Source organism: Pseudorasbora parva, chromosome 23, assembly GCF_024679245.1.
Source record: "Pseudorasbora parva isolate DD20220531a chromosome 23, ASM2467924v1, whole genome shotgun sequence".
NCBI classification, from domain to species: Eukaryota; Metazoa; Chordata; class Actinopteri; order Cypriniformes; family Gobionidae; genus Pseudorasbora; species Pseudorasbora parva.
The window spans coordinates 8,166,250-8,177,413 of NC_090194.1; the positions used below are offsets into that span (position 1 = coordinate 8,166,250).

The 11,164-nt window shown below is 34.5% G+C and overlaps 2 protein-coding genes across 2 annotated transcripts; both read left to right on the forward strand.

Moving 5' to 3' along the window:
* The first annotated feature begins 514 nt into the window (after positions 1-514).
* Positions 515-6,148, forward strand: LOC137062912 (uncharacterized). Its single transcript, XM_067433866.1, has 6 exons — positions 515-644; positions 1,293-1,403; positions 1,509-1,572; positions 1,723-1,790; positions 1,896-1,969; positions 5,163-6,148. The coding sequence occupies exons 1-6, from the start codon at positions 638-640 to the stop codon at positions 5,547-5,549; spliced, it is 711 nt and encodes a 236-aa protein (XP_067289967.1). The 5' UTR covers positions 515-637; the 3' UTR covers positions 5,550-6,148.
* A 69-nt stretch (positions 6,149-6,217) lies between these two features.
* Positions 6,218-11,101, forward strand: timm10b (translocase of inner mitochondrial membrane 10 homolog B (yeast)). Its single transcript, XM_067433867.1, has 3 exons — positions 6,218-6,390; positions 6,505-6,600; positions 10,344-11,101. The coding sequence occupies exons 1-3, from the start codon at positions 6,364-6,366 to the stop codon at positions 10,872-10,874; spliced, it is 654 nt and encodes a 217-aa protein (XP_067289968.1). The 5' UTR covers positions 6,218-6,363; the 3' UTR covers positions 10,875-11,101.
* Positions 11,102-11,164: the final 63 nt, after the last annotated feature.

The window sequence follows — 11,164 nt, forward strand, 5'->3', positions numbered from 1 at the left end:
AATCTCTTTTTACTTTCACTTGTAATAGAGTCATATTTAACCAGTAGTACTTTTATTTTACTCAAGTAATGGATGTGTGTGCTTTGTCCACTTCTGCATTTCTGTACAGTTACATTTTCATTTAATTTCAAGGATGTAATACAATATTCAAGATAGAAGTTAAAATCTTAAGAACTGCCATTTCGAAAAAACTCATATTGATCAACCACTAATCTAAACATTCAGCCCACTCAGTGTTTTGAATCCTTACTTTTCACTTAATTTTTTAAATAACAGCAAGATTTTGCACTCAAAACAGATCAATGCAAGATTAGAAACGTATGTTTAATAAGAGTATAATTTTTACAATTCTAAGAAAAGTATTTATCTGTTTGATTAAACACAATGATATGGGTGAAATGCTTCCAATGTACATTTGAACAACAGTGAGTGGTTTATGACACTACACAATGAAGACTCGTCATGTGAATGTTTGCAACGAAAGGTAGCCGCCACGTTTCCTGTTTGTAACCGAAAAACGTCTAAAGATGATAAAAATAGCACAACTCTAGAGCACTTCTCGTTGAACATGCTCACGTACAGGTGAAAGGTTTTATCAGACAAGGCTTTATCGGACGTTTGACCCTAAAAATTCAGGATGTCAGGTAAGAGAGAAAGAACATGCTTATCACTTGTATGTGAATGTTCTCTGCTGCGGGTATTTCTAACACATTGTGTTTAAATGAAAGGTTTTTCTGTTTGTCTCAGTAGAGGTTACTGTATAATGGCAGACTAAAACTGCACTTTCTAATTGTATTTTTGCATGTTTATTCTGTGGCTCTCAGTCATTTTCTGTTCTTAAGGCTTAAGAGTTGAGTTGAAATTAAACCCTGGTATATTAAACCTTCTTTTAAATAATACAGAAAAAATATACAGCAAATAATTGGCACAAAACAGTGATTAATAATACTAATTTACGAACTGATTAGAGAAGTGCATTAATGATTTGGGTGATAACAATTATATTGGTAGATTCATGAAATTCTTTCAGGTTTATATCGTCTCCGGAAACTCAAACATCTTACAAGAATGATTTGTGATTATACACTATTTGAGATCAAATCTGTTTAAAGCTATTTTATGTTAATATTTAAAAAATGTAATTAAAGATTTAAGGTTCAAGGATTTTTTTGCAGTTTATACAGCAATAATGGATTAAACAAAATTACTGTAACGGTTTGTAATATTAGATAAGATGTATAAGAATATTTATCAAATCATGACCTGTAATTTAACTCTCTATTTATGTTCAGAATGCATATATGAACACGTGGCTATTGCTCTGACATCTATTGGACTGCTGATATCTGTCTGCTTAAATGTTGCATTCTATTTATTAAGAAGAAAGGGAAAAATCTCTGCAGGTATGTTTATACGGTTTTACTTTTACATAAAAAAGGTGCATTTCAAGAAATTCAAAACAACTTAAGTTCACAGTTACAAACGGTATCTTTTTTCATTTTTATCAGCTAATGAAAATATGTTTGATTATGGAGAGGAGCCATTACGTCGAGATTCACTTCAGTCTTACAGGTGATGATCAGCACGTTGTTTGAATTAAATTCATCTTTTATGCAAGTGTGTATTCTGACCGACAATTTTTGAAAAATTTAATATGTAATAATTATTTTCCACAGCACAACCCTTTGAATCATAAATACATTTTGGTTATGTGTTGTGCAGGTTTGAGGATGACGAGATGGAAAGACAGGAAAATCCTATTTATGGGAATATCTGTATAGATGGAGGAGGTAGGTTTAGCTCACCAACACCAATCCCTTTAAGAATCCAATGCTTGTCTATGCTAATAATTAAGATGTCATGATGACAGTACAATGCATTTAATGCTTGTTCAGGAGCTTTTGAAATGTCTCCGGAGATGTGCTATGAACAAATGTCCCAGGCAAGCACAGTAAAGCAGGGATTAAAGGTATGTTTTCCAACAAATTACATGGAAATTGCTGACATTTGATCTACAGTAGTGGTCAAACGGAGATATTTGTTTGTAATGACCCTATAAGATCAATTAATTCATTAAAATATGAATATATAGATATTTAAATATATATATTAAATATGAGGGAAAAACAAAACACTAAACCTGGTCATGGTATGTATCTGACAAAATGATTTGGCAAAAACAAGGCAAACTACTGCTACAGGTTTAATTTTACAATGATAAAAAAAGCCTGTAAAACATGCAAAACAAACATGCATAGAAAAACACAAAGCGTACAATAAAAAAACATACATTAAATACAAAATATTAATATTTCATTCATTGATTGTTTTTGCATGCGTTCATAATTTCTTTGTATGACAGCCTGGCCAAAAATGATGTCCGCACATTATCACAAATAAAACTGTGGACTCCAAGCACAACTACGCAATATGCTTACAAAATCTATAACTGATTTAAAAAATATTTGGATAAATATGTCTATATTCCTATCAATTTTGGCCACTATACTGTACAATAGTATGCATGGAATATATTTTAAAAACAACGAGTTCACCATTAACTGTAAAAACATCTTCTGTACACTTCATTAGTGTTTTTATTAAAAAAAAAATCAGCAAAAATCCATACAAACAATGATTTATTTCATTATTCTTACTTACTTACTTACGTATGTACGTATGTATGTATGTATGTATGTATGTATGTATGTATGTATGTATGTATGTATGTATGTATGTATGTATGTATGAATCTATCTATCTATCTATCTATCTATCTATCTATCTATCTATCTATCTATCTATCTATCTATCTATCTATCTATCTATCTATCTATATATATATATATATATATATATATATACTTTACAGTACATATATGCATCTATTTCTTTGTTTCTTCGTTATTGGTTAGTTATTGTTGTTTATTGCACATTCAACTCTTAACAGTATTGTAACATTTAATATGTGGGATTTATTTTGGGGTTCTCTTTCTTGTTTTATGCAGAAACTATTAAATGATATACTTGAATGAAAATGAAATGAAGTAATATATGTTGCTTATCTGTTATATTTTCAACACGTTCAAAATGAAAAAGCAGAACTTCCTGTGTCACATTGTGTGACATTTTTCATAATCACTTCAATGACTTGATGCATTCAATTTCAAAACATTCACAAAGGCTGCGTGAGAATGCACACATACACACGATAACTATTTTAAGCATGCCCTCCCACACATTTGACAGACAACAGTGTGTCTTTTAATGAACGCAGCTGTGGTCAGAGTTCTCAGACCACTCTTCAGCAGCATGTGTGTCAAAGGCTTCATTACGCCACATTAATAGCTCGCTCGCTAAATGTTCAAGGCTTGAGCAGCAATAAAGGTATTTCTGCAAGATACTGACGCATTTTTGGTAAGCTAAATTCAATATGAAATCAAAATTGACCATTTATATATTTTTAGGGAATATTGCAGAGTTTATTATAAACTATTTATTTGTGCACAATGCACATCTTTTTATTATTATTCATGAGCCTTTGTACATCTTTAATCAAAAACTCTGGAGATGTGCACAGATGCGAGAGCGACAACGATTAATTCCCAATAGTCGGGTTCCAGAAGTAAAAAGTGTACAAGGTTGTTAATATATAGTATTTGCTTCTGTTGAAGTTGTTAGCCTGCATTATTTCAACTTAATTTTTAAAATAATCTTGTTTAACAGTGGAATTCAGTGTTTAAAAAAAACGATATTAACAACAAAAAATTCCTCCAAACATAGAGTCACTAAAGCAAACGTGCCAAAAGAGCTCTTTAGCGCCACACACTCCCATGAAGCAAATTATATAATTGAGCCAGTCTCTATGCTCTTAAAATACAAAAATATTTGAATATATATGCATATTTTGCAATTAACTATATATTATATATAAATTCATATATATATATATATATATATATTTTTTTTTTTTTACTGAGTACATTGTAAAAATAAAATCTGATTAATTAGTTATGACAACATATGCTTTTAAATTGCTTTAACTCATCAAAATAAGTTAAGCAATTTTCCTCTTTTTTAAAAAGAATTTAAGTCAGTATGTAATTTAAGTTAAATTTACCTAAATATCCAAGTTGGTTGTACTTAAAAAATAATAAATAATAACAAATAAATGCAGCAACTTTCTTATAGTATTATTGTTTTTTTACTTGATTATGCTTTTCGTAATGCTTCATGAAATTGTACAGGAATTAAATTTTTTGCTTTAAATTAAAGTTTGTAATGTTATGATTCACCTTGTAGCTGATTGGCTTGGTTCATAGCTTATAATTCTTTAACAAATACTTTTTTTAAAATTCCTATGGGAGGAATTAATGGAAAATAATGTTTGTCTTGAACTGGCCGTTTCCATACACCGCCCCCTTAGTTACTGTTGCTACGTTCGACAAGCTATGGTGCTCTTACGCCACACGTTCTCACGCAGTGAAAAATACATTGCAGAGCAAAAAAGACACTGACACCGCACAGACAGAAAGGACAGAGCAGGTTATGATATGAAACATGAACAATTAAAGAAATGTAAACAATAAATACCGTTTTGTGTTTCTTTAATGCGTGATGACAGGTTGCTGTACCGCCTCAGTTAAAGCTGCTAATGAAACGATCATCTCTTCCTTCTAATTTATAGCATCAAATAAACATGAATGAACTTCAGAAGAAATCTTGTTTCAACCACGAAAAATACCTCAGTATGCATAATTTTTCAAGTTTAAATCCAACGTTAATCTACTAACTCCTGAATGCTTTGTCGAACAAAATAGCGGATTCTGCATTATGATTGGTCAGATCCCCTGTCAATCAAACTCCCGGCGAAGGGTGAATTGGGAAGAAAAGTAGGTTGGAAATTTCATTTCATGTTGACTTTAACACTATTTCAACACTAAAATCAGAGATGCAAGATATCATAAGTTAACCTTCTGAGACTAAGCTTAGCTTTTTTTTTTACCGGTATTGCGCAACTTATTGCGAAATTCCTTTGATGGCCTTTGTTACGTTGCAATTTAACCTGAATGCCAAAATGAGGCAATGTACAATCTGTAATTTTTTTTCCACTGTATTGAATGCCTTTAATCATTAAAATTCAGTTGGTTATTATCTCACAGGTCCAGCAGGGGGATGTGTCCTATGCCTCTCTGGATCTGACTGTCAATAAGAAGCGTAAGAAAAAGAGAAAATACCAAAGACAGGCTCACCAGGCCCAGACGCATCCTCAACCCACATCCCAGCAGCATTGCATGGACCAGGATAACGAGGCTGATGTCACCCTCCCGTCCCGGAGCAGCAGCCTCATGGTTTCACGTCACAGTATCTACCTCAACAGTCATCAAGTAGCCCTGGAGGCAGAGGAGATGGAGAGGGAGAGAGAAAGAATGAAGGAAATGGAAAGAGATGATAATGCAGAGAGGGAGTTCGAGATGCGCAGAAATTTGCACGAAGGCTTTGATCACTCCCCCGGTAGATCAAGGCAAAGTCTAGAACAGGACAGTTAACGTTTTTTAGAGTTAGAACAAAAACTTTCACATCTGAAAAGATTTAACAGGATACTGTGGGGTGGTGCTGTCAACAGATGAGATATTTAAAGCACATAGGTCACATGCCAAGTTATAATTTCTGTCTGTGCAATAGCATGCTAAGACCAGTATCCGTTCTGAGGTTGATGTTGTAAGTTTATCACTTTAAATGTGCTTTCTTGTTTCTTGCCTTTAAAGGCTAATATTTAATCTACTTGTTTCTTGCTATATTTTAGATTTTCAGGACAACAAATCAAAGTTTGTTTGTGCAAAGGTTGATTGATGAAGTTATTTGATGTATCTACGGCCTATGCACAGAAAATAAGGATTTATTCATATGTAATCCATATTTCTTTCAAAGAATGTCTGAATATGTAAAAATATACCATAAAATACCATAACATTTATCAAGTAGCCTAGGCCTAATTGTCATGAAAATGTTTCACTTTGTCCTGCTAAAAACTGTCAAATGACAGAACGATTTTTTACTCTCTTTAGCTACCTTTGTAAATAATAAAATAAGAAAGAATGAAAAAGGCTTCCTTTTGCTCATTTCGCATACCGACATGAAAGACAGGAAAAATGCAAAAGCACAAACGATTCTTGCAAACTTCCGCTGCAACTAATCATGACGTAAATGTCCTGTAGTCACGTGATTATAAACATGGCCGCGCGCTGCTGAAAGTCATGCGATCGCTCTTCTATATCGTGTCTTAATGTCATCTATTTTAAATCTAATATATTTGCACTCATATAGACATTTCTCTTTATATCTACTGCCAACACTATTGTGATGGATCCCGACGGTCAGCTACGGAATGTAAGTCATTTCATGTATCTGTGAATAGGCTATATTATTGTTATTAGTTTGGTTAGGTATATGATTCCTGTTTTGTATGTATTTATGATTTTATTTTACTGTTTTGTGATGTAGTTGCGGGACTTCCTCCTCGTTTACAATCGCATGACGGAAATCTGCTTCCAGCGATGCACAAGCAATTTCAACTACAGAAATCTGACAATGGATGAGGTGAGGCAAATATGATTTGTAATAAGTAGTTGCTTAGGGTTTTAATACAAAATAACTTAAGATACCTTCATTGATGTTTCCCGGGGATGTGAGCCATTCATTCATTCATTCATTCATTCATTCATTCATTCATTCATTCATTCATTCATTCATTCATTCATTCATTCATTCAGCCATCCATCCGTCCATCCGTCCACCCATCCATCTTTCTGCATTTATTTTACATTTACATTACAAGACAGGGAACATACTAGCATCATCAGGCACAAAACAACAAGGAGCAAGATTTGAGATTATATAGACTCATGATACTATAATATTTTGACATAGAGGAGCACAAAATGTCAGCATTCTATTTAAAGCATGTTGTTAAAAAAGTGAAATAATTTCAGAGATTTAAACATTTTCACATTTCTATCATTTATAAGTATTTGAAACTGAAATTATTTCACAAAATAATGAAATAATGTAAAGGTTTACATTTCTTGTGTAAATGTAAATTAATTTATGTACTAAAGGCACGATATGTAAGATTTTTGATTCCCCCCCCCCCTAAAAACCACTTGAACAATGTTATGTATTTTGTTGACTTGTGTACTTACACTATCCCAAAATGTTTCCAAGAATGTTTAAATCCAGAGAAATAAGCTATTTTAACCATTACACGGGCCGTGTGAACAATGACATATCCGTGTTACCCTTGAGTTTGTGTTTTTTATTTTGTAGAAACTAGGGCTGCACGATTTGGGGAAAATATATAATTGCGATTATTCTGGGTAAAATTGCGATTGCGATTTAAAATGCGATTATTGTTATTATTATTTTTTACAAATGAAAAGTGTGTATATAACATTGTGTTTTTATATTAATGTGACTAATAATAATTATTATGATTATTATTACTGCTAAAAATATTTTAAAAATTACAATAGCATTTTCATAATAACAAATAAAAAATAGTATGTCCGAATACATATAACAATATAATACTAATACTAATTATTATTATTATTTTTGTAATATTTTACAGAAAACTTATTTTACAAAAAAAAAAAAAAACTGCTGGGTTACCTAATATGCAGACAGCCTATGACTAAAAACACAACAAAGTACATTGAAGAAAAACATGGATTGTCCAATAAATTTATATATTTTTTTAGTTTATTAAGTTTTAAAATGTATTAAGTATTATTTTCTTATTATGGATTACTCAAAAGTTTTTAATTCATACTGAAAGCCAGAGGGCGCCCTTGAGCGGAAAACGCCACATTTGCCTCAGAGAAGTAATTGACATTCATTTTCAGGAAATCCATGATGTGGTGCTAACGTGGTGTAAACAGAAGATAGAGACGCTTTGATTAAACATGACGACAATAAACACGACTGCAGCAAAATATGGTGTATTTGAGGAGTTCTTCAAGCCGTCAAAGGTTTTTTCATAATAACAAAGTGTATTATAATGCAGTGCTGATTGAGATAGAAAAGAACGCATCGTCTACCTGAACAGGTTTATGAACGCTTCACTAGTTTGTGAAGATGTTTGACTCGTGTTGCTTTTTCAAACGCACGTTATAAGCGACTTAAACTCGCAGTCTTTCAGACGGAGCAGCGTTGATCACAGAGCCACTCTTCGCTAACACACTGGGCATTTATTTATTTAATTAAAATCGCAGTATTTGAGCTTTCATAATCGCACACAAGCCAAATCGCGATTGCGGTTCGATTTCGATTAATCGTGCAGCCCTAGTGGAAACCATGGAAATATCAAAAACGCTTGAATATATTAAATGTTTATATGTTAATATATTATATATCAACAGTTTGGAGACAGAAAATTATTGTACAGTAATACAGCATTTTCTCTATCATACAATGTTTTCAAATTAATTTAGCAATACAAGCCACTCAGCATTTATTAATATGATATTCTAATATCGATCAAATTTACTGCAGTGAGTGGTAAAAAGTGTTTTATAGTAGGTGTGGAGCGAACCCACAGAAAACGTTATAACATAATTTCCACACACTGAAATGTATCTAATTTGATAAAACAGCGCTGCGATACCCCACATATGCTTGACCGGAAGAAGCGGAAGTGGCGACTGTGGCATGATAAAAGCTTCACTGCTCTCGAGCCATGTGCCACTTATTAGCCGTGGGACATATTATGTCTCTTGTTAGCAATCGCTCTAGCAGCCTCATACAGCTCCCACAGCACTCGGCCATGCTCTGCTTCATACCACAGTAACGTTAATAATCCATGAACATGATTTCTGCCCGAATCCTGTCCCGATTCTTTTTTTTTACAAGCTGTGAGGTGAAGACGACAACTCCCAAGAGTCATCAAGCTATACTATATTGATAAATTTTTTTGGGATGCCTATCTTTACGAGCACATGAACTTTAATGACATCCCATTCGTAATTCGTAGGGTTTAATATGGAGTTGGCCCACCCTTTGCAGCTATAACCGCTTCAACTCTTCTGGGAAGGCCTTTTACATGCTTTAGGAGTGTGTTTATGAGAATTTCTGACCATTCTTCTGGAAGCACATTGTGAGGTCAGGTGCTGATGTTGGTTGAGAAAGCCTGGCTTGCAGTCTCCACTCTAATTCATAACAAAGGTGTTCTATCGGGTTGAGGTGCAGTCCAGTCAAGTTCCTCCACACCAAACTCACTCATCCATGTCTTTATGGACCTTGCTTTGTGCTCTGGTTCACAGTCATGTTGGAACAGGAAGGGGCAATCTCAAATGCTTCACAAAGTTGGGAGCATGAAATTGTCCTAAATGTCTTGGTATGCTAAAGCATTAAGAGTTCCTTTCACTGAAACTAGCAGCCAAGCCCAACCCCTGAAAAACAACCCCACACCATAATCCCCCTCCACCAAACTTTACACTTGGTATAATACAATCAGGCAAGCACCGTTCTCCTTACAACCACCAAACCCAGACTTGTCCATCGGATTGCTAGACAGGGAAGTGTGATTCGTCTGTCCAGAGAACACGTCTCCAGTCCAGTGGCAGTGTGCTTTACACCACTGTATCAAATGCTTTGCATTGCACTTGGTGATGAAAGGCTTGGATACTGCTCAGCCATGGAAACCCATTCCATGAAGCTCTCTACGCACTGTTCTTGAGCTAATCTGAAGGCCATACAAAGTTTGGAGGTCTGTAGCTATTGACTCTGTGAAAGTTGGCGACTTCTGCACACTGTGATGCTCAGCATGCTCCGACCCCGTTCTGTGATTTTTATGTGACTTATCACTTCATAGCTGAGTTGCTGTTGTTCCCAATTGCTTCCAATTTGTTATAATACCATTAACGGTTGACCATGGAATATTTAGTACTGAGGAAATTGAATGGAATTATTGCACAGGTGCCAACCTATCATGGCACCACGCTTGAATTCATCGACCCATTCTTTCACAAGTGATTGTAGAAGTGTCTGCATGTTTGACTTTATATATCTGTATATACACCTGAATTCAATGATTTGAAGGGGTGTCCCAATACTTTTGGCAATAGTGTGTCATCAAGCTACGCCTTTGTTTTAAAAAGGTGGCCTCTAGTGGCCAAAAACTATAAAGTGTTCCTTTAAGAGAAGTTTGGCTTGAAGTGAATAGTTAATAGAATAAGAAACCTGTTATTCTTAATGCAGTACAGATCGAGTCACTTCTGTCATTATACATACATTCACTATGACATTCATGTAATGCTTCTTTTCCCCTTGTTTTTCCTCCCCAGGAGCGTTGTGTGGACAGTTGTGCTGGTAAATTAATAAGGACCAATCACCGTTTAATGGGAACGTATGTTCAGCTGATGCCTGCGATGGTTCAGAAGCGGATGCAGGAGATGGAGAGCAAAGCTGCAGAAGTAGCTAAAGCTGAAGCTGCAATGGCATTAGAAAATCCATCTACTGCCATCACAGACACACCAACAGTGTCAACCCTGGGGATCCCAGCCACATCCTCTCCAGTGGTGGGGATACCCTCAACCACAACACCAATGCTTGAAAGCCTGCAGATAAATTCAGCTTCTGATAATATATCAGATATTAAGACATCATCATCATCGACAAATGGATCAGCTTTCGGGGAAATGCAGTCACAGGGACTAGTAGCACCATCAGCAGCGATCTCAACATATTCTACTGTACCTAAAGTATTTGTAGATCCCGTCTCAAGTGCAGAGGATAAACTCAGTCTGAAACCAACATCAGTCCCTGAAATGCGATCTGGAGAGGGAGCGGGACAGAGCCCCCAAACTCCGTCTTGATGGCAGTGTGCAGAAAAGCTTGAAATAATATGTCTAGGAGATGTTGTTTATGCTGAATATTCAGTCTTAACAGGCAAAAGTCACAAAGCCTTTTAAGAATGTGGATCATTTTCAGTGGAATGGGCTTCATAAATATTTAAGTACCTCTATTACAACTTTAAGAATAATGTACTGCCAGCTAACATGTGAACTCTCTCTCTTTTAATAAAATGTCATGTGAAAACTAAAAATAATTATATTGCCTTTATTTATTTTTTTATTAAATATGTATTTGGTATATTTAGTTAAGT

Excerpts from the sequence above, each read along its gene's own strand:
- LOC137062912 (XM_067433866.1), top strand. Across the intron at positions 1,573-1,722 it reads GATTCACTTCAGTCTTACAG|GTTTGAGGATGACGAGATGG; the intron begins GTGATGATCAGC and ends TGTGTTGTGCAG. Across the intron at positions 1,970-5,162 it reads CAGTAAAGCAGGGATTAAAG|GTCCAGCAGGGGGATGTGTC; the intron begins GTATGTTTTCCA and ends ATTATCTCACAG.
- timm10b (XM_067433867.1), top strand. The coding sequence starts at position 6,364 with ATGGATCCCGACGGTCAGCTACGGAAT. Across the intron at positions 6,391-6,504 it reads CCGACGGTCAGCTACGGAAT|TTGCGGGACTTCCTCCTCGT; the intron begins GTAAGTCATTTC and ends TTTGTGATGTAG. Across the intron at positions 6,601-10,343 it reads GAAATCTGACAATGGATGAG|GAGCGTTGTGTGGACAGTTG; the intron begins GTGAGGCAAATA and ends TTTCCTCCCCAG.